Source organism: Geotrypetes seraphini, chromosome 9, assembly GCF_902459505.1.
Source record: "Geotrypetes seraphini chromosome 9, aGeoSer1.1, whole genome shotgun sequence".
Taxonomy (NCBI): Eukaryota; Metazoa; Chordata; class Amphibia; order Gymnophiona; family Dermophiidae; genus Geotrypetes; species Geotrypetes seraphini.
In genome coordinates, this window is record NC_047092.1 from 112,179,724 (window position 1) to 112,202,450 (window position 22,727).

General features: G+C 45.7%; 1 protein-coding gene across 1 annotated transcript in view; it reads right to left on the minus strand.

Moving 5' to 3' along the window:
• Window positions 1-8,887: 8,887 nt before the first annotated feature.
• Window positions 8,888-22,727, minus strand: part of FARP2 (FERM, ARH/RhoGEF and pleckstrin domain protein 2) — an 818,436-nt gene continuing 804,596 nt past the window's right edge. Inside the window, exons 25-27 of the mRNA XM_033957823.1 lie at window positions 13,633-13,740; window positions 10,783-10,934; window positions 8,888-10,390 (exon numbers count right to left, since the gene is read on the minus strand). Of these exons, the coding sequence (XP_033813714.1) occupies window positions 10,303-10,390; window positions 10,783-10,934; window positions 13,633-13,740 (348 nt within the window). The 3' untranslated portion in view covers window positions 8,888-10,302. The remainder of the gene's footprint in view (window positions 10,391-10,782; window positions 10,935-13,632; window positions 13,741-22,727) is intronic.

A 22,727-nucleotide genomic window follows, 5' to 3' on the forward strand; every position in this document is an offset into this window, starting at 1 on the left:
GAGCTCTTGAGAATGTATTTGAGGGAGATATTACATTATACTAAAGTGGAGACCTTTGAGGTTGATAACCTATATTACATCTCAAGAGACTCCAAGGAAAAGGTAGATGAAGGTGAATGGATAGAATAGTGTTACCTGATAGTTTGAATGTATCACAGTTTTTGAAGTCACAGTTTTTGGAGTCATCTAAAGACATAATTGATAACGAGCAACTCTTCTCGTGACCTTTAAGACAGAGCTTGAAAAACAAGATATTTTGAAATTATATTTCCTGAAAAAACAAGAGATGTTTTGTGGTCAATGGGTGATAATTTTTCCAGATGTCTCAAGACAAACTCAGTTCAAGAGGAAACAGTTCCTTCAGCTAAAGCCTAAGGTTTTGGCAGTCGGAGCTACTTTCTTTTTGAAATTTCCATGTAAATGCTTGATTTCATATGGAAGTGATAAATATGTGTTTTTTGATCCAGCCCAGGTGGAAGATTTTATTAAAGAGAAACTTTTGCTAAAAGTTTAATTTCTAATATTGAGTTTACTTTTGGAGGATGATGTATAATATACCGTATTTTCACGCATATAACGCGCGCGTTATATGCGTTTTTACCTACCGCGCATACCCCTCGCGTGTTATACAAAATTTTTTTACATAGTTCCCACCCCGCCCAACGACCGATTCACCCCCCCCAGCAGGACCGCTCGCACCCCCACCCCGAACGACCGCTCGCACGCGCTCCCACCCGCACCCGCATCTACGATCGGAGCAAGAGGGAGCCCAAGCCCTCTTGCCCGGCCGACTCCCCAACTCCCCGACAATATCGGGCCAGGAGGGAGCCCAAACCCTCCTGGCCACGGCGACCCCCTACCCCCACCCCGCACTACATTACGGGCAGGAGAGATCCCAGGCCCTCCTGCCCTCGACGCAAACCCCCCTCCCTCCAACGACCGCCCCCCCCAAGAACCTCCGACCGCCCCTCCAGCCGACCCGCGACCCCCCCTGGCCGACCCCCACGACACCCCCACCCGCCTTCCCCGTACCTTTGTGTAGTTGGGACAGACGGGAGCTAAACCCGCCTGTCCGGCAGGCAGCCAACGACGGAATGAGGCCGGATTGGCCCATCCGTCCCAAAGCTCCGCCTACTGGTGGGGCCTAAGGCACGTGGGCCAATCAGAATAGGCCCTGGAGCCTTAGGTCCCACCTGGGGGCGCGGCCTGAGGCACATGGTCGGGTTGGGCCCATGTGCCTCAGGCCGCGCCCCCAGGTGGGACCTAAGGCTCCAGGGCCTATTCTGATTGGCCCACGCGCCTTAGGCCCCACCAGTAGGCGGAGCTTTGGGACGGATGGGCCAATCCGGCCTCATTCCGTCGTTGGCTGCCTGCCGGACAGGCGGGTTTGGCTCCCGTCTGTCCGGCCAACTACCAAAGGTACGGGGAAGGGGGGTGGGGGTGTCGTGGGGGTCGGCCAGGGGGGTCGCGGGTCGGCTGGGGGGGCGGTCGTTGGAGGGAGGGGGGTTTGCATCGAGGGCAGGAGGGCCTGGGATCCCTCCTGCCCGTAATGTAGTGCGGGGTGGGGGTAGGGGGTCGCCGTGGCCAGGAGGGTTTGGGCTCCCTTCTGGCCCGATATTGTCGGGGAGTCGGCGGTCCTTCGGGGTGGGGGTGCGAGTGGTCCTGCCGGGGGGGGGGGGCAGGGCAGGGCAGGGCGGGTAAACGGAGAGTCGGGACAGCGCACGGAGAGTCGGGGAGGGCGAAAGGAGAGTCGGGGTGGCCAGAGGAGAGTCGGGGCGGGCGAAAGGACAGTCGGGCAGCATGCGCGGTATACAAAAGTTTTTGTACATAAAATCGTGGTTTCTGCGCGCTATACCCGTGTGTGTGTTTTACACGGGTGCGCGTAATCTGCGTGAAAATACGGTATATAAAAGCCAATTGCCTGCTCCTAGATAGTAGATAGAAATAATTGATTTGATGATTTATTTTAAAATACTGGCGATCAGCAATAATGTGGACTAGGATATGGTTGATTAGTTTCCTTAACTATTTTGTTGTTCCTTGTAGGGAATTTACATTTGCATCTTTTGTGTTCATTCATGAATGTTTGTTACTAAGGTATTGTAATGAATAATCCAATAAATAAAGATTAAAAAAAAAATAAAAAATTGATTCACAATAAAATTCAAAGCAGTTAAGAACATAAGAATTGCCGCTGCTGGGTCAGACCAGTGGTCCTATACGCCAGAGGAGGGGCGGGACCGCAGCGGAGGAAACAGCCAAAGCAAGCAAAGATTGCAGGCATCGCGCGATCTTGCTGCAGGCTGTTTCCCCAGGGAAATGAAGCGTGGAGGCCGGGGGAATGAGCAGTGCTTCGTGGTGGTGGTGGTGGGGCCGAGCCGAGCGGCCCTTCAAGGTAGTGGGGGAGGGGCAGCAGGCCTTCAGGGTGGGGCGGGCAGGCAGACCTTGTGGAGGGGGGGACAGGCCTTCATGAAGAACAGGCCTTCGGGGGAGGTGCAGGCCTTCGGGGGGGAGACAGGCCGTCGGGGGGGGGGGTGCAGGCCTTCGGGGGAAACAGGCCTTCGAGGGGGGTGTAGGCCTTCGGGGTGGTGCACTCCTTCGAGGGGGGTGTAGGCCTTCGGGGGGGGTGTAGGCCTTCGGGGGGGCAGGCCTTCAAGGGGAACAGGCAGGCAGGCCTTCAAGGGAGGGCACAGACCTTCAAGGGGGGGACAGGCCTTCGAGGGGGGTGTAGGCCTTCGGGGTGGTGCAGGCCTTCGGGGGGTGCAGGCCTTTGGGGGGGTGCAGGCCTTCAGGGGGTGCAGGCCTTCAAGGGGGGGACAGGCCTTCAGGGGGGGCAGGCCTTCAAGGGGAACAGGCAGGCAGGCCTTCAAGAGGGGGGACAGGCCTTCGGGGGGTGCAGGCCTTCAAAGGGGGGGGGACAGGCCTTCAGGGGGGGCAGGCCTTCAGGGGGGGGGACAGGCCTTCAGGGGTGGGATGCAGACCTTTAAGGGGAGGACAGGCCTTCAGGGGAGGGGGGCCCTGGTGTAGAAGTACACGGAGGGAAGGGGGAGGGGTTCAAAGAGACGTGCTTATGCCGGACTTTGGGTGGGAAGAAATAATGGGTCTGAAAATAGAGGATAGAGAGAGAGATGATGGACATGGGTTTTAGGGAGGGAAGGAACAGAAAGGGAGAGAAGTTGGACACAAGGGATGGTGTGGAGGGGGGATAGAGATACTGGTTAGGAGGGTAGTTGGGAAAAGAAAGGGAGAGATGGTGGACCCTGGGGTGGTGGGGAAGGAGGGAGAGCTGCTGGATGAAAGGGTAGTTAAGAAAAGGTGGATCTGTGGAGGGAGACAAAAAAAGGAAAGATGCCAGACATCCGGGGGAGAGAAGGGAAACGGAAGGGGAGGACAGAGATGGCAGATGGATGGTTAGCACGGAGAAAGAAGAAAGAAGGAGACCCTGGCAAGCAAGTTATCAGAAGACAACCAGAGCCTTGGACCAACAAGATTTGAAAAATAACCAGACAACAAAAAGGTAGAAAAACTAATTTTATTTTCTGTTTTGTGATTACAATATGTCAGATTTGAAATGTGTATCCTGCCAGAGCTGGTGTTAGACCGCAAACGTGAGCTAGGATTTAACAGAGAGAGGAAAAGACCTTTTTGTTTCTTTATTTTATTTACACCACAGCGCCAGTGTGGTTAGGAGGAGCCAAAGGGAGGTGAAAAAGCTATAAAATTTGTTTTGTTTGAAAAAAAACAAAACCCCAATTGGGCAGGAAAATCGAATCGATAAACCAATTCAATAGGCTGAATCGAATCAAAAATTTTTTTCCTGAATCTGGCAGCATTGGTTTGTGCTACTGTCTTAGACTTTAGGACCTGGGACTGGGGAGAGATGGCATCCTCAGTACTTTATAATGCAAGTGAAATGAGGATTTGGTCAGATTTTTCAAGGGTCTGCACTCTGCAGAAGAAAAATATTGTATAGGCCGGGGACATGAGACAGCAGGAAATGGGAACTTTTCTTCCTTCTATTTTTGTGAATGGAAAGGCTGAAAAATTCAGAGAGTTCAGTTAAAATATGTGCTTTATAAGAAAATATAATAATGTGTTTTATAAAGTTTATAGCATTGCTGGCCTACCTGGTGAGGTGTTCCTAGTGGTGGTGGTGGCAGCGTGTCAGTGTTGAGAGGAAGAGGTGATCTGGGAAATTCTGCTGAGTAAACTCCGGGTCCATTTCCACCCCCCAGTTAGTCCACTCTACTCAACTGGTTCACACACTGAGTGGGTCTTTGGGTGTTGTTCCTGGGTAGTTGTTTTGGGATCTCTTCCAGTGGTTTGTCAGTATCTCCTTCTGGCCCAAGGAAGGAAACTTTGTTAACCTTAGCACTGACCTACAGAATATGTTTGTAACAGCGCTGCTTGTGTGGCATTAGTCTATGTAGTGATCAAAAGAAAAAAACAGACCTTTGCACATTTTTGCACTATATGGTGGGTGTATGAGGAGATTCACATTTCCTGCACAGCTAAGTCCGTGTGAAGTTACCTTGTGCTGTATTTTACATCTAGCAAAGTCTCTGTTTGGAAGGAAAGATCTCAGCTTAAAAATGAAGTGGCCAGAAGTTATGGTAAAAGCAGATAGCGTAGCTGGTTTTAAGAAAGGTTTGGACAAATTCCTGGAGGAAAAGTCCATAGTCTGTTATTAAGACATGGGGGAAACATCTGCTTGCCCTGGATCGGTAGCATGGAATGTTGCTACTCTTTGGGTTTTGACCAGGTACTAGTGACCTGGATTGGCTTCCATGAGAATGGGTTACTGGGCATGATGGACCATTGGTCTGACCCAGTTAGGCTATTCTTATGTTATGGTCTCATCTTTAGGGGCCTTTGTTTTCACTTCTTATTTTAATGTATTTTTTTTCTGAGAACTTATCAGTGTTTTTTATAATGGGAACAAAAATGGAAGAGAATTAATGTGTGTGGAATGGGGGGTAACTAATTTCTTCAGCTAAATAATTCAATCCACCTCAACCAGACATAGGAGAACTCACGCACCATTCACACACCCTCCAACCAAAAACGTCAAAAGAAAAAAACAGTTCGACAACCTCCTAGCCATTCGAGCTGCAACACTCGACCCCCAACTCTACAACCTATTGACCTCGACCACAAACTACAAAACCTTCAAAAAAGAAATAAAAACCCTTCTATTCAAAAAACACATAAAACCGAACTAACACAATCAGAACTGTCTCAAGCATCACCTGCAACTACTCCATATGTACTTCTCATGTCATGACAATTCAGACATAATTTATGTTATGTTATGGTATGTTTGGAATAATGGTTACATATATGAGGTTCAATAAAAGAAAATTTTCACTGCCTGTTTCTATTATGACCATTTATTCAGTTTCATGGTTATTACAAAAAATATTTTTTTACATGGGGGGGTGTCAAAAAATTATGGGCCCCGGGTGCCACATACCCTAGGTACGCCACTGATTGCAATCCTCCTGCATTTTCACTACTCTGAATAGCTTAGTATCGTCCCCTTCCATCATAATAAACTCTAATGAATAATTCCCTATTCCTATCCAGGACCCCATTTATCCCATTACCCCTAACCCTTCCCCTAAAATAATTCATGTAAGCTTGGATACAGATTGAATAGGCACACAAAACCACTATCCCCCACCCCACAATTTACATGAAACCCTTTATCCCCATCCCTTAATTCAAATTACATTAATCAAATTATAAGTACAGCACATATTACCCCAATTCATTTGCAATAATCAAGACTACTTAAATAAACTAATTAGCATATCATATTGAATATCAGAAGTAAAAATGTATCAATAAACATCCCAGTAATAATCAGTAAATACCCATTAATTTCCTACTGAATTCTTATACTATATTCCCCACATTTACTGTAAATCTTTCTACCAATATTCCCTCCCAATATACCCAAAATAAATAAAAATAAAAATAAGGAAGACAACTCGCATTCAGCAATCCTGGCCACATGCTTTACTGGATGGCTGAAAACATGACCACAGCACACACTCCCCGAAACACTCGCGCAAGTTGCTAATGAGATGCACCCCCAAACATGGTCCACATCTTTAGTAATAGTAGTAGCCTGGATCAACGCGGCCTTTCTTTCACTATAGGCCGCTACAGTCAGTCAGCTGAGCAGTAAACAAAAAATTTTCCCCCAACTTTCTCCTGCCAGGCAAGTGAAAGTCCGGTAACAAACCAGATGGACAGAAACTTATTTCCAGAAGCACATAAATGTTGACACATTGCCGGTGAAATCGTCGAGATTGCTTGCTCCACCAAATAAGTCACAGCAGAAATAAAGGTAGCAGACTCCAATCAGAGCACGGGAGTCTTGGTGACAAAGTCCCGCCCCATCCAAAGCTTCTACCTCCTTGGTAGAAATGTGAAAATCACTCACAGAAACAAATGTCAAAATAAAGGATCAAATAAATCACTAAAGAAACAAAAGACAAAGAGAATAATAAAATGTTGCCAAGATTTTCCCCTCTCTTAGTGTTCCCATATCTCCAAAGGCATTAAAGAAATAGTAAAATGTATTAAAAACATAAATAGAACAGCAAATTAACTGCCTTGCCAACTGTCACCAACTGCTAGATCCCTCTCAATTATGTTTCCATGTGATGTTTATGCTGATTTATAAATTCTTCCAACTTCTTTGGGTCCCGATAGTGAGTGGTCACCCTCATTACAGCAGGATAAAATAATCCTTATCTTGCCCCTAAATCCCAAAGCTGCACTCTGAAATCCAAAAAACTGCTTCTTGACAGAGGCAGTCTGCCTGGCAAAATCAGGAAAAAATGAAGCCTTTTATCCTGCCATTTCACTGTTTTTATCTGCTTGGTAGCCTCAAAAATCTTCATTACATGTTGGAATCTCAATACTTTTATCAGCATTGGTTTAAATCCCCTCTGATTGCTCTGCACATAAGATGGCATCCTGTGTGCTCTCTCAATTTCAAACAGTTCCTTAAAATTCAGGGATAAAACCTCAGGGATGAGATTGGTGAGGAATGAAATGGGGTTTTCCCCCTCCAAGCCCTCCAGGATTCCTATAATTTGAATATTCTCCCTTCTATATCTGTTTTCCATCTCCTCCAGATCAGTGGAAAGCTGGGCAATAACTTTGTGATCCATCCTGTTCAGAAAACTAGTCTCCTCCACTGCCACAATCCTCTGCTCTAGATGTTCAACACGAACATTGGTTGCTGCCATCTGATGAGACAAATTAGAGACCTCATTCTGAAGACCATTTAATTTAGATGTAGTCTCTTTAAGCAGTTCTTTTATTATCTGTAAATCTGCTATCACCGGCTCCATAAGATCATTGGATTCCTGAGGCAGAGAAATTCAGTTTTCAACCTCTTGTGATCTCCCTCCGATGAACAAGCAGCATCTTTCTTATTTTGCCTTCCTGAAGCCATGTCTAGATTAAGTTTGACACTATCTAAAAAAAAACAACAACATAGAAAAAGGATGTTTTTAAATCTTCCAGAATGTTCAAGTATGTGAGGCAGGGGAGAGCAGTGAGATTATGCTGCCATCTTCACTCGTGGCCAAGCTCCACCCCCCTAGTAGATAGTTTCATAGTTTATTTAAAATTTGATTACACGCCTATCAAAAATTCTAGGCGAAAGTACAATATTAATAAAAATAAAGGATACAATAATTTAAAACACAGTTATCTTCAAACTACAGACAAACCATACAGATTATACATGGAAAGGGGGAAAGAACTACAATAAAGTTAAAAAAGGAAACATGTCAGGAACAAACACTAGGAAGGGGAAACATATGTTATGCTGCTGAATTTCTGTTAAAAGAAATAAAGAAGACTGGACGAGACAAATAGCAGATATGGAAAGAGTACCTGGCATCCCTAGATATCTTTAGGCAGAATGAAATATCTAGAGTTCAAAGGCATCTTTGAATAAAAAACATTTTAAGGTGCCTTTGAATTTCTCTAAATTGATTTCAGATCTAATGTGTAAAGGTAAAGAATTCCAGATTGTGGGAGCTGTTACAGAAAATATTGTTGTATGGCGAGTGCCGGTTATTTTCAACAAGGGAACAAAAAGAAGATGTTGGTTTGAGGATCTACATGTCCTAGCTGGCTGGTTCATGAGGAATAATCAATTTATCTACATATGCTGGTTCATTTGTTTTTTGTGTTTTAAATATTATCAGGGTGAGTTTATATGTTATTCTATGGGGGATGGGGAGTTAGAGTGCCTTTATCAACAACAGAGTAACATGATCATATTTTTTAGATCCTGTAATGACCTTAATAGCGACATTTTGAATAAGTTGAAGCCACCGAATCTCTTTCTGTAATATACCCTTATATAGAGAATTGCAGTAATCAATTTTCACCATTACAAGTGAATGAATCAGTATATTTAATGATGAGAGATCTAAGATACTAGATAGTGCTCTGATCATTCTTAATGTGTGGAATCAGTTTCTAACAACAGTACCTACAATATTTACACAGCCTATTTACTGTCTCAGTCAGGAAATTTGAGTCAAACCTGAGATTCTGATGTTAGCCAAACAGGAGAATGTTTGAGTTTCATAAATATTTCTGATTGGTATGCTTCTTTTGATTGTTCAATTAAAATATTTAACATGTTTGTTATACTTTCAGTGAAGAACAGATTGGTAGTTCAGGAAGTCTCCCTGTACTCCTCCTTCTTATGTGTTCCTATATAAGGCTATTGCTTGCTTTAGTACAAACTGAAGGGGGCAACAGAGCCCTCTGGAGAAGGAGGAGAATTTGAAAACCTGGATTCCTTCTGCACAGCTCATGATTATGGGGAGAATACCCTACTGTCCAGAATGACACATCTATCTACTAGAAAATATATTAACAAGGTAAGAACCTAATCTCTTTATTGCTAGACCACCCATTCAGGTGAATTAGATGGATAAAAGGCTATTTTCAATCTATGAAAAATTAGGGCTGTGGTTTTAGCTCACATATTAGGCATTAATACAATCCTTTGCTTTTTACTAATAACCTAATTGAGTCTTACTATCATTTATTTAATATTTGCATCCCTCATTATCTGAAAAATCTAATAGAACATATATACCATATTAGTGTGAAGCCAGGTCTCATTTTGCTAAGGGACACGACCATATATATTTGGTTCTCCATTGTCTGCAATGGCAGCTCATACCTTACTATACAAATTTGATCTACCATGGTCCTTCTATTCCTAGAAGTTGTGTTCTTCACAATGTCATTTCTATTACACCAGCATCTACTACTTTCCTAGCAACTCCCACCTCTCTTCAAATTCCCAACATATTACTGTCCCATTGCTTTATCTGCCAGCCATCTTACTACCTGCCATTACAATTTAGACTTGTCTCTCCTTCACTTTAACCACCTACCAGCTTCTTTATCAGAGCTTGCCATTCATTATAGAATGTGTCCCGATGATAAAGATGCGTGAACAGGCACCCTTTCAGAGAGAACAGGTATGATGAAAAACTGAAAAGAATACAGGATTTCCAGTTTTCAAAAGGATGACAAAACACAGCTGTCAAACTCTTATTGTCTTCATTTTAAACAAGAACAAAAAGCTATTCTCTGTATATATCAGCAACTGGAGAAATCTTGCCTAAGTGCAGGTATGCCCATGGGCTGCAGGGTTTCAAGAGAGAAATTCTAACCACTTATTATTGCACACTAAGTTCAGACTGCATGCTTCCTTGCTCGATACATAAGATAATGCTAACAAATGCTTATTGCTAGTAACAAGGGATTTTAACTGAGTCGAATAGCATAGGGCACTAAGAATTCAGGGGTAACCTTAATGACATTTTATTAAGTTAGAAGCAATGCAAAACTATAAAGCTAAAGTTGGAGCAGTGCTTCAGTCTGTGGCAGGACTGGAGGAAAAAGGCTCAAGCTATGATGCCGATGATGGGAAACCATCTTATTTCCCTCAAACTAAACATATCATAGAGGATCACTGCAACACAACACTATAAGGAGGGCTCCAGCTCTTAAGCATAAGCAGTACAAAAAATGGAATGATTCATAGCTAGTTTAGGCTTCCATAATTTTCCTTAAAACAGTGCCTGACTGTTTACTTGCCTAGTTAACACTGCTGTGGTTCCAGCAGCTAGCACCAGCTGTTTATTTTTTATGAGTCTCTTATCATGCAAGGGGGATACATTTTTCTTATGCTGTAATGTCATTTGAGATTATTCCAGGGCAGAATTAAAACTCTGTTTCCTCTCAGTCTTTGCACCTCTCTTTATCTCCTTGAATCAGCATGTTGCTTCTCCCTGGGGAGCTTGTTGCTCTTTTTATAACCTCCATCCACCTGCAGAGATACAGAAGTCTTAGGTACTAGATATCAATACCTATGCCGCTCAAAATGCATCTACAGCATAATACACTGGCTTGTTAACTCTGTGCAAAAGAGGAACCCATACACTAAGACTATTAGAGCCATGCACAAAATTTTCTAACACAAAGTGATCTCCCTATTGCCATAAGAAAACAGCATGCAAATGACTGCTGCATTAAAAAGTGTGTGCTGTCAGTAATATGTAGTGTTTGAAGCAAATGTTTAGTTTAGGCCACTAGGACATGTTAAGATGGATACTGGGGGAATTAGAGAGGGTCACCCACTGAGATCGGTGGGAGGTCTGGGGGACCAGTGATCTGAGACAAAGTGCCACACAGGCATTCTGATTATGCAAACAAACTTACCTCTCAAAGGTGTATTCACTCTCAGCCCTAAAATAATAGACATGAGATTTGAACTGCAGCTTGAAGACGTAATCCTTATGAATCCCATCTGTCTCCACTGGTGTGCTGACAATGTAACCCAGCAATGGGAGACTGGCCAGTGGGTAATCATCCTGTAAAACAGCCAAAAGGGCAAATGTTACCAATAGGGAGACAGCCTCCTCTTCCTACAGCAGGCCTCAGACTTCTAACAATACTGTATACCAGGGGTTCCCACACTTTCTTGGATTGCGAGCTACTTTAAAAATGACCAAGTCAAAATGATCTACCAACAATAAAATTAAAAAAAAAACACAAAGCACACTGTACACAGAGAAAATGTTAATTATCATTTATATTCGGGTTTTCTTTTCAAAGAGGTCAAGGCAGATGACTTTGTTTTTTTTTTTTCCAATAATTTTTTATTGAGTTATAAAAATAAAATATACATAACAAAAATCTTACAAAGAATATCATCTCAATTAAATATATAAGTTAAACAAATCAACAAATCAATTATCATCACAATACAAACACGATAAAGTAACTCCCAACACTCCCTCCTCCCTTCCCATCCCCCGTTGCCCCCCTCCACCCATTCCATTCCCAAATATTATTAATAAATAGTGTTTCACTTTCTAATTACAAATGTAATGAGTTCACTACAAAACTGCGTGCTCTGACTGGTAATTGCTGTATATAAGGTTCCCAGGTCATCCAAAATTTACTCTGCTTTTTATAAGATGGGGAGGTCGCCCTAGCTTCCATAATCATAAGAGCATGAAATGCTGCCCTCCAATGCCAAAATGAGGGTGGACTTTCTTCCAACCAATGTTGTAAAATACATTTTTGACCTATAATAAAGGATTTACGAAATAATTCCCTAATCCCTTTCTTAAAAATCCTGTCCCATTGAAGAAATAATACCATCTGGGGGGAAGGAACCACAATTCTAGAAATAATTGATCCAAGAAAAACACAAACAGCATTCCAAAATTTCTGAATTTTGGGACATAACCAAAAAGCATGACCCAATGTATTATCCATTTTTTTACATTTTAGGCATATTCTCGTCTCAACACAACCAAAATGTGAAGCCTGAACTTGAGAAACATAAGCTCTCATAACCATTTGAAATAGACTCTCTCTATAATAAGTGCAAGAAATTGAGGAAATGCCTAATTGAAGAGCCTTTTCTATTATTACCTCACTAATTTCCACTCCCAATTCCTCAGTCCACTTATCTACAATTCTTTTTATAGCTCATATGTGGATATACAAAATCAAGGGTCTTTTTAAAGTATGAAATTGAGGGTAGAGCTTCCAGATGTTCAAAAAAAGTTCCCAATCTATATCCCACTCCCAATGTCAAACCTTCCTTTTTCAGTGTGGTAATATAATGAACTAATTGCGTATAAGCATATATGTCAGTGTGCCTCACACCCAAATTAGTTAATAATGCATCAAATGAAATTATATTGTTGTCCTCTCCCACAAAAGAAAATATATGTTCCAACAAAGAATCTATCCATCTGCAAATAGGACCCTGTTCCATACCAGGAGAAAAGATGGAATTCCCCACTATTGGAAGAGAGTCAGTGTGGGGAGAGATGTGGCATAATAATAATAATTTTTATTCTTATATACCACCAAACCATTAGTTCAAGGCAGTTTACAAGAGGAAACGGTAAAAACAGTAAATTACATACATAAGCATATCAAATATTTATCAGAAAATACAAAAATGGCAATTAAGTCACATATTTATTAAACAGGTAAGTTTTGAGAATTTTTCTAAATAAATAATAAGACAGAGCTTGGGGAATAAGGGTGTTGCAACATGAATTTATTGCACTAGCCTGAAATACAAAAGTTTTTCCTAAGAATCTCTTGTAACGACATGCTTTTACCGATGGTGACATGGTGTTGGAGAGGGGTGATAGAAGGAGAAATGGGCATGGGGCAGTGGGCAGTGATGAAAAATGCTGCACATGATCTGGGGGATGAGAGGGAAAAATGTTGAATATAGCAGTAGAGGGGGTGGGAGAGATGCCTTGATCTCTCAAGACAGATGGACAGTGAGAGAGAGAGAGAGAGGGAGACTTGTTGCCAATGGGGCAGAGGAGAGAGGAAGAAAAGTTGGACTCATGGAGGGATAGAGAGGGATGTTGGTTGGGGGAATGGAATGAGGTATGGAGGAGAGGAAGCATGCAGGAGGCAGAAAGAAAGAAATATTGGATGCAGTCAGAAGGAAGTGCAACCAGAGACTCATGAAATCACCAGACAACAAAGGTAGGAAAAATGATTTTATTTTCAATTTAGTGATCAAAATGTGTCAGTTTTGAGAATATATATCTACTATCTATATTTTGTACTAAATTTGTCTATTTTTCTATAGTTGTTACTGAGGTGACATTGCATATTTTAAAGTCATCTGCATTGATCTCTTTGAAAACCCCCCAAATATAAATGATAATTAACATTTTCTCTTCATACGGTGTGCTTTATGGTTTCTAAATTTTGTGGTTACCATTATGTATTAATAAGATTATATTGTATGTATATGAAAAATGGATGGAAGAAATTGCATTACAATTAGTACCATTATTATGGGGGTGGAGTCAGGGCGGAGTTTGCGATTGTCTGGGGTGGAGCTTGGGCGGGGGTACACGATTGATATTTGCTAGGCTTAGGGGGTACTTGGCTTGAAGAAGTTGAGAAACACTGATCTACAGTGGAGAAACTTACACAGAACTGAGACATATGTAGGTTATTAAACAAAATGGCTTTTTGTCCATATACACACACATGCCCATTTCTTCTCCCAAATACCTGATGGGTCTTGTAAAAAAACAGACAGAAGTTTGTAAAGACCACCCAGAGTTTTTGCCAGCCATTACTGTTCTTGAACTTCCGCAGCAGATATCCTGAAAGCTGGTTCTATTGGATAAGGATACAGGGAAAAAAGTGTTAGTGGGACAACTCCTGTCCAATCAATCTGCCACAAGAGAGGCATTAACACCACCATATATTACTTCCTTAGCCTATTTTCACAACAGTGATCCTCTGGCAGAGAAAAAGAATTTGGATTGCCAGGTGCACCTGCAACATGGTGCTGTGCCTCCAGCCACCTGCCCCTCAACTACTCTCTTGTGATTGGCGGCCTGAGCCACAGTTGAAGATTTTCCTGCTATGGATCAGACACCTCTCTGAGTTTGGGTGATGCCTGCAACGGATTTAAAATAGCCCCCTACCTCCACATTTTGATATGGCCAGCATTCCTCCAGACATCTGTATGCAAACAGTCCGTCCCTCCTACTCAATCTTATATCCCCATGTTATTGATATTTAAATTGCCTCAGCTAGCAGGGGCACATGATCTAGAAGACCTGCTGATAGACAAATGGACTCCCTACATTCATGGCAGGGTTGACTCAAAACCATCAGTGGGTAGATCTGGGGAGGGGGGAGGCACACGCAGAATCCTAACATGCCATGTGGCACAGCTGAGTCAGTTGTGCCTGCAGTTGGGCTCCTTTACTGCATTGGCAGCAGGCCTTGGATCAGATGATGGGGATCATATACAAATGTAATGGGTTTAGAATTGTTGGCTCAGGTACAATTATGTAGTCGATTGGTTCTCTGTTAATAAAACTGCAGCTAAGTTGTACCAAGTGTGGCACAGTAGTTAGAGCTACAATCTGAGGTTGTGGGTTCAAACCCTTCACTGTTCCCTGTGACTCTGGGCAGGTCACTTAATCCTCCACTGCCCTAGGTACATTAGACAGATTATGAGCCCATCAGGCTTGAGTACCTAAACGTAAACCGCTTTGAATGTGGTTGTGTAACTACAGAAAGGCGGTATACAAGTCCCAATCACTATCACTACCACAATTTCAACTGTCATATGTTTCTTGCCCAGGCCAGCTCCCCAATCTTCATTTTAACAGAGGGGGTGGACCAGATTGGTGAGAGACCTGGGACATGAGTCATAGCTGCCTATGTTAATGGACTGCATCTCTCTTCAAAGCCTCATGCAAGTGTATGTAAAAGCAAGCTTTGGTGCACCGCTGTACAGAGATATTAAAAGACTCCAAGGGCTGTGAACTGAGTACTTCAGCAGGAGAGGGGCTTGGAAACTGAACACTGAGATGCTATATAATAGCACAGAGCACCACATCTGTTCATCAGGTATGTACATTTTTAAAAAAACATTTATACTGCTAAATCAATGAAGACACTTTTTCATTCTACACAATGAAGCCGTGATGAGAATGAAAGATTAGGTTTATACCTTCAATAAGCTTTCTGTTAATCCCTGTAGGATTCCATACGCTAGGCGTTCAATCCCAACCCGCAATCTAGGAGTTGCAGAAATCCACAACTTTTCTGAGCACATACTCCACCCTCTTAACCTAAGCATGTGTGGTGTGGGCATTTTGTGAACTTTCTTAAGTTCTTAAAGTGGCAATGCACTTTTAAAGCTGTCTGTACTGGGGATCCGTGGATGACGTCACCCACATGTGAGAATATGCTGCCTGCTTGTCCTGGGATAATGCATATACTCACAGAAAACACTCCACAGGATCTGTCAACTGGCTGGAAAGTGTTCAAGCCTGTAAGGAGAATCATCAAGGCAGAAAGGAGCAAGCTATTCCAAACAACTGAGTGTACACAGAGAGGGTGGGTTGCATGGACTAACAGAAAGAAGATTACTGAAGGTATAAACCTAATCTTCCATTCTGTTACATCCCTTCTGGATTCCATAAGGTAGGTGACGTACCAAAGCAATGGTAACATCTAGGAAGGGACAGAAAAGCCTGCTTTCAACACCGAGGTTCCAAAAGGGGCAGCAGAATGAGCCACCACAGCCACTCGGCAAAACCATGTAAAATTATGAATAGAGGACCAAGTAGCCATCCCGCAAAGTTCATCAGGATGAATTGCACGAGACACCACCCACAACGCAGCCACACTTCCAGATGAGTGGACGTTAAACAAAATCGGCGTCTGCTTGCCATGGGCAATGAAAGGCGCAGAAATAGCCATTCTAGCGATCAAAGCCTTGGCTGCCCCTGGCGAGGTACAGCAGTCAGGACAAATAGGTGATCAGACAGCCAGGAATCATTAGTCCTATCCAAACAGTGGAGCAAGACTCTCCTGACAGCCAACTTGTGCAAGATCCAATCCTTTCACTCTGAGCCTGTGGAAAGAAACGCAGGCAAACAAACTTCCTTGTTAACATGGAAGGCAGAAACCACCTTTGCCAGAAAGGAAGGAAGGCACAGTACGGCGAAAACTCCCATTTCCAGAATATGGACAAAGAACACCCTGCACTAAAGAGCCTAAAGTACCGAAAAACGCCATGCCAAGACAATGGCGATCAGAAAGACAGTCATGACTGTCAGATCCAGAAGAAAAGCATCCTTCAATAGTTCGAATGGATCCTCTCCAAGGCCCTGCAGAACGATGTTAAGAGTCCATGAAGGGAAAGGAAGATGCAAGGGAGGTCGCAAACGAAGTGCCTAGCTCAGAAACCTGGACACAAGCTAGATGATCAGAAATTTAACTAGCGCCTCTGTGCACTCTAAACATGAAAGGCCTGCAATCTGAACTGTAAGGGAGGCCACTGCTAAACTTATTTCTAGGCCCACCTGAAGAAAAAACCCAGAACCACTGAAAAGGAAGCCCTCTCAGGCTCCACGTGATTCATAGAACACCATTATTGAAAAGCTGTCCAGGCTTTGGCCTAAGACACCATAGGAGAGGGTTTTATCAAGCACAAAAAAAGGCGAGATAACTACATCCAAAAAAAACACACTTCATCAAAGCTGAGCACTCAAGAGCCATGCCACAAGACCAAAGTGCTATGGGTTCTCCATGGGCACCGGCCCTTGACTGAAAAAGATATCAATGAAGATGCAGCTGGAGATTCTGATCCCACTGAAGACAGACAAGATCCGCATACCATGGGTGACCAGGCCAGTCTGAAGCTATCTGGCGGAGGACCCAACTGACCAAAGGTCATGGAAAGAACATCATACAGGAACTTGTGAGCTGAACAGGGCCGAACCAAGGCATCCACCGCACTTTCTTACTCCTGATGAGACGAAGCCTAGAATAACCAGTTGTCCCAGGAAGGGTGGACTTGGACCCCCCTGATGGCAGAAAGCTACCACAACTACCACAGCTACCACAACTACCATAAGACCAAAGGGCAGAGCTGCGAACTGGAAATGCAGAAACCTGTTTTAATCCAGGTAGATTTGAATATGGAGGTAAGCCTCTGTGAGATCCAAGGACAATAGAAACTCTCCTGGAGAGACAGTAGCTATCACCATGTACTCCGTTGCCATTCCAAAAAAGGGAATTTGCAAGAAGTGGGTGACCAACTTGAGATCCAGAATAGGTCTCCAATCCTCTGAGCTGCCCTGAGGTATCATGAAGTATAAGGAGTATCCACTGTAGCCTGATTCGTGTTTAGGAACAGGTTCTAGCATCCCAATGTCTAAGAGGTGTTGCAGAGAATTTGGACCCTGGACTCCGTTCCGGTCGACTTGCCAGAATGCAGAAACAAATCCGGAGGTGGGCAAAGGAGGACTAACTAGCGTCCGATGAAAGTCAAGTCCATTTCCAGTAAAACAGAGAAGTCAGTCTCCGAGATGAGGAAACCACATCCGACCCCTAGCATCATCGGGGCTTTTCAGGCGCAGCTACAGTACAGGAACCTGTACAGGACATGGCAACTCAACTTCAATGCCAAAAAATGCAAAGTTATGCACCTGGGCAGCCAGAATCCATGCAAGTCTTATACCCTTAATGGCGAGATCCTAGCAAAAACGGTAGCAGAACGAGACTTGGGGGTAATCGTCAGTGAGGACATGAAGTCTGCCAATCAAGTGGAGCAGGCTTCGTCCAAGGCAAGACAAATCATGGGCTGCATACGAAGGGGTTTCGTCAGTCGTAAGGCGGAAGTCATTATGCCATTGTATAGATCCATGGTGAGGCCCCACCTGGAATACTGTGTGCAATTCTGGAGGCCGCATTATCGTAAGGATGTGCTGAGACTGGAGTCGGTGCAAAGAATGGCCACCCGGATGATCTCGGGACTCAAGGATCTACCATACGAAAAACGGCTTGACAAATTACAGCTATACTCGCTCGAGGAGCGCAGAGAGAGGGGGGACATGATCGAGACGTTCAAGTATCTTACGGGCCGCATCGAGGCGGAGGAAGATATCTTCTTTTTCAAGGGTCCCACGACAACAAGAGGGCATCCGTTGAAAATCAGGGGCGGGAAACTACGAGGTGACACCAGGAAATTCTTTTTCACTGAAAGAGTGGTTGATCGCTGGAATAGTCTTCCACTACAGGTGATTGAGGCCAGCAGCGTGCCTGATTTTAAGGCCAAATGGGATAGGCACATGGGATCTATTCACAGAGCAAAGGTAGGGGAGGGACATTAAGGTGGGCAGACTAGATGGGCCGTGGGCCCTTATCTGCCGTCTATTTCTATGTTTCTATGTTTCTATGAACCTGAGGCCACCTGGATTTTGAACTGTTGTAATGTGGGCATAGCTCTGGGAATGTCTCTGTGAGGAAAACCTGTAAATCTCCGATGACAGCTGCGTGAGGAACAAAGCACTATGACCCTCTCCCAACGTCCAGTGAAACTCATTCACAGGGAGAAATTTAGGGCAGCGCTCGGCAACACCAGTGTAGAGGTCATCCAGATCTGTACCAACAAGAAGCTGGCCCTTGAAAAGATGTCCATTTAAGGTGACCCTTGAGACAATGTCCTCAGCTCAAAGATGGATCCAAAGAGACCAGTGCAAAGACTGCCCCAGCAGAGAATGTACTAAGAACTCGAATGAGATCATAAAGGGGGTCCGGCACATTCACCAGTAGAGGACAGACATGCACTTCCACAGATGATGTATTGCACAGGCTGGAATGACAGGATTACGCCATAAAGGAAGCAGCCACCGCTACTTGGATACCCAAAGATTCCGCAAGAAGAGAACATTTTTATTATAATATCCACTCTGAGAGTCCTTAAACCTTGCTCCCTCATCACGAGGAAGGGCTGCATGCTGGATAACCTGAGCTAAGGTGGAATCTACATCAGGCTGTTCAAACCTGCCGAAAATCAGGATCCAGGTGGTAAAGCTTAGACATTGCTTTAGAAGGTCAGAAAGAGCTTTCTGGGGTGTTACATTATTATGAAACCAGACCAAGGAGCTGTGGACTAAGTGGAAAAAAGGAGATTTGGACCCCTTGCCACAGGAGAATGGTCTAGGACTGAAGCCTGAGAAGTGAAAGGTGGAGAAGCCAAATGGAGCTCTTTCAGAACAACAGCAGTAGGAAAGGTCAGCACCCAAATCTGGATGCTCAGGGTGGCTGAGGTGACCAATCCCAGCAAAGGAATCAACCGAATCCAAAATAAAAACGGTGGCAGGAGACAGAAGAGTCATAATATCTGCATGGCAACTACTGCAATCAAGGTCTGCCACAAGCAGACGAGAGGGCTTCTGAACAGGAAGTTTCTCTGTGAAGCAGCAGTCTAGCACCACGGGACTACATCCTTTCCTCCGACAGGGGACCACTGGGAAGGGGTCTCAAGGCACTGAAGCCACCGAGAAAACAAACTTTAAGCAAAAAAATAAGAAAAAGAAGCAGAGCAACTGCAAAGACTTCTGCACGGATTGCTTGCAGAAATTGTAACTGGATATGTTTGCTAGCTCTCAAGCTAAGGAGGTGGAGCATGTGCTCAGAAAAGTTTGTGGATTTCTGCAACTCCCAGATTGCGGGTTGGGATTGAACACCTAGCGGATAGAATCTGGAAGGGACATAACAGAAATGGTGCTATCATCTCCCAGATAAGGAAACAAGACAAGCAGGAGAAACAGTCATCACATCACAGACACTCAAAGCTACCACCTTAGTAATGGAAATGAGGTAGGAATGGCTAAAGGAGAGAGCATACAGATAACAAAGACTATATTTTAGGATGGAGTAACAAAGAAATTTATATATATAATGGTGATAAGTCCTGTGGTTTTAAAACAGCATTATTACAATAGCAAAATCCTTTCAAAGGGACATAAGGACTCATGTTTACCTAAATCATACACAGGTAATCAGAAAATGAGAAGCTCTGGTTCCGATACCAGCACACATGATTGACAGTATTGGGCCGCTGGCCCTCACCCTTGCTCAGCAGATAGTGGGGAGAAAACTCTGGAGAGACAGCAAGAGAGCACAAAACTGAGCTTGAAGAGAGTGAGAAGGGATGTGAGAACTGCAGAAAATAAATAAGCAGCTGGTTACATTATTAGTATGAAGAGGCCCAAGCACCAGTGTTTAAGGATGAGAGGGGTATCCTGTAGCTATGGCTTCTGTGGCTTCACAGACCTGTTAGAAAATGAGCATGAGGGGATAGAAATTTGGTTTATTAAAGGAGTACCGTATTTTCACGCATATAACGCGCGCGTTATACGCGTTTTTACCTACCGCGCATACCCCTCGCGCGTTATATGCGTGAGCGCGGTATACCAAAGTTTTAAAACATAGTTCCCACCCCGCCCGACGCCCGATTCACCCCCCCAGCAGGACCGCTCGCACCCCCACCCCGAACGACCGCTCGCACGCGCTCCCACCCGCACCCGCATCCACGATCGGAGCAAGAGGGAGCCCAAGCCCTCTTGCCCGGCCGACTCCCCGACGTCCGATACATCCCCCCCCCCCGGCAGGACCACTCGCACCCCCACCCCGAACGACCGCTCGCACGCGCTCCCACCCACACCCGCATCCACGATCGGAGCAAGAGGGAGCCCAAGCCCTCTTGCCCGGCCGACTCCCCGACGTCCGATACATCCCCCCCCCCCGGCAGGACCACTCGCACCCCCACCCCGAACGACCGCTGACTTCCCGACAATATCGGGCCAGAAGGGAGCCCAAACCCTCCTGGCCACAGCGACCCCCTAACCCCACCCCGCACTACATTACGGGCAGGAGGGATCCCAGGCCCTCCTGCCCTCGACGCAAACCCCCCTCCCCCCCCAAGAACCTCCGACCGCCCCCCAGCCGACCCGCGATCCCCCTGGCGACCCCCACGACCCCCCCACCCCCCTTCCCCGTACCTTTGGTAGTTGGGCCAGAAGGGAGCCCAAACCCTCCTGGCCACGGCGACCCCCTAACCCCACCCCGCACTACATTACGGGCAGGAGGGATCCCAGGCCCTCCTGCCCTCGACGCAAACCCCCCTCCCCCCCAAGAACCTCCGACCGCCCCCCAGCCGACCCGCGATCCCCCTGGCGACCCCCACGACCCCCCCACCCCCCTTCCCCGTACCTTTAGTAGTTGGCCGGACAGACGGGAGCCAAACCCGCCTGTCCGGCAGGCAGCCAACGAAGGAATGAGGCCGGATTGGCCCATCCATCCTAAAGCTCCGCCTACTGGTGGGGCCTAAGGCGCGTGGGCCAATCAGAATAGGCCCTGGAGCCTTAGGTCCCACCTGGGGGCGCGGCCTGAGGCACATGGGCCCAACCCGACCATGTGCCTCAGGCCGCGCCCCCAGGTGGGACCTAAGGCTCCAGGGCCTATTCTGATTGGCCCACGCGCCTTAGGCCCCACCAGTAGGCGGAGCTTTAGGATGGATGGGCCAATCCGGCCTCATTCCTTCGTTGGCTGCCTGCCGGACAGGCGGGTTTGGCTCCCGTCTGTCCGGCCAACTACTAAAGGTACGGGGAAGGGGGGTGGGGGGGTCGTGGGGGTTGCCAGGGGGATCGCGGGTCGGCTGGGGGGCGGTCGGAGGTTCTTGGGGGGGAGGGGGGTTTGCGTCGAGGGCAGGAGGGCCTGGGATCCCTCCTGCCCGTAATGTAGTGCGGGGTGGGGTTAGGGGGTCGCCGTGGCCAGGAGGGTTTGGGCTCCCTTCTGGCCCAACTACCAAAGGTACGGGGAAGGGGGGTGGGGGGGTCGTGGGGGTCGCCAGGGGGATCGCGGGTCGGCTGGGGGGCGGTCGGAGGTTCTTGGGGGGGAGGGGGGTTTGCGTCGAGGGCAGGAGGGCCTGGGATCCCTCCTGCCCGTAATGTAGTGCGGGGTGGGGTTAGGGGGTCGCCGTGGCCAGGAGGATTTGGGCTCCCTCCTGGCCCGATATTGTTGGGGAGTCGGCGGTCCTTCGGGGGGGGGGGGGGAGGGATGTATCGGACGTCGGGGGGGGGGCATCAGGCTTTCAGGATGGGGACAGACCTTCAAGGGGGGACAGTGCACGGAAGTCAGGGGGGGTGAACGGAGAGTCGGGACAGCGCACGGAAAGTCAGGGCGGGCGAAAGGAGCGTCGGGCAGCATGCGCGGTATACCCGTGAGCGCGGTATATCAAAGTTTTTGTGCAAATCATCGTGATTTCTGCGCGCTATATTCGTGTGCGCGTTTTATACGGGTGCGTGTTATTTGCGTGAAAATACGGTAGAAGGTGGCCCTATCATCTTGAAAGCACCAGAAAAACGCTCATTCCACATTTCTCAGAACCAGTGCATTTTTTTAGCCTATAGCTCTAATGTAGGCACTACTTTTCTACATTTCTCACTCTAAATTTAAATACTATAAAATAATAGTTTTAATAACTCTGGACAGGCTTATCAAATGTACTGCAGTACTAGCAGTTAACTCATGAGAAACTGGTTTTGCATTTAAATTATTTTTTATTTTTCAGAGTACCAAAACCACCATCAGGAAAGTCTCAGAAACACAACAGAGCCAATCCATCTCTCACCCACCCCTCAGGCTAATATTTCCAGATTAATAATTTGGTTTCTTGCTAGGATTGTAGATGTAATGGAAAGAGATCTCCTACTGCCTCCATAAACTTTCTTCCTTAACATTTCCCCCTTACAAAGGTAATTTCTTCAAAGGCCATGTGACTCCAG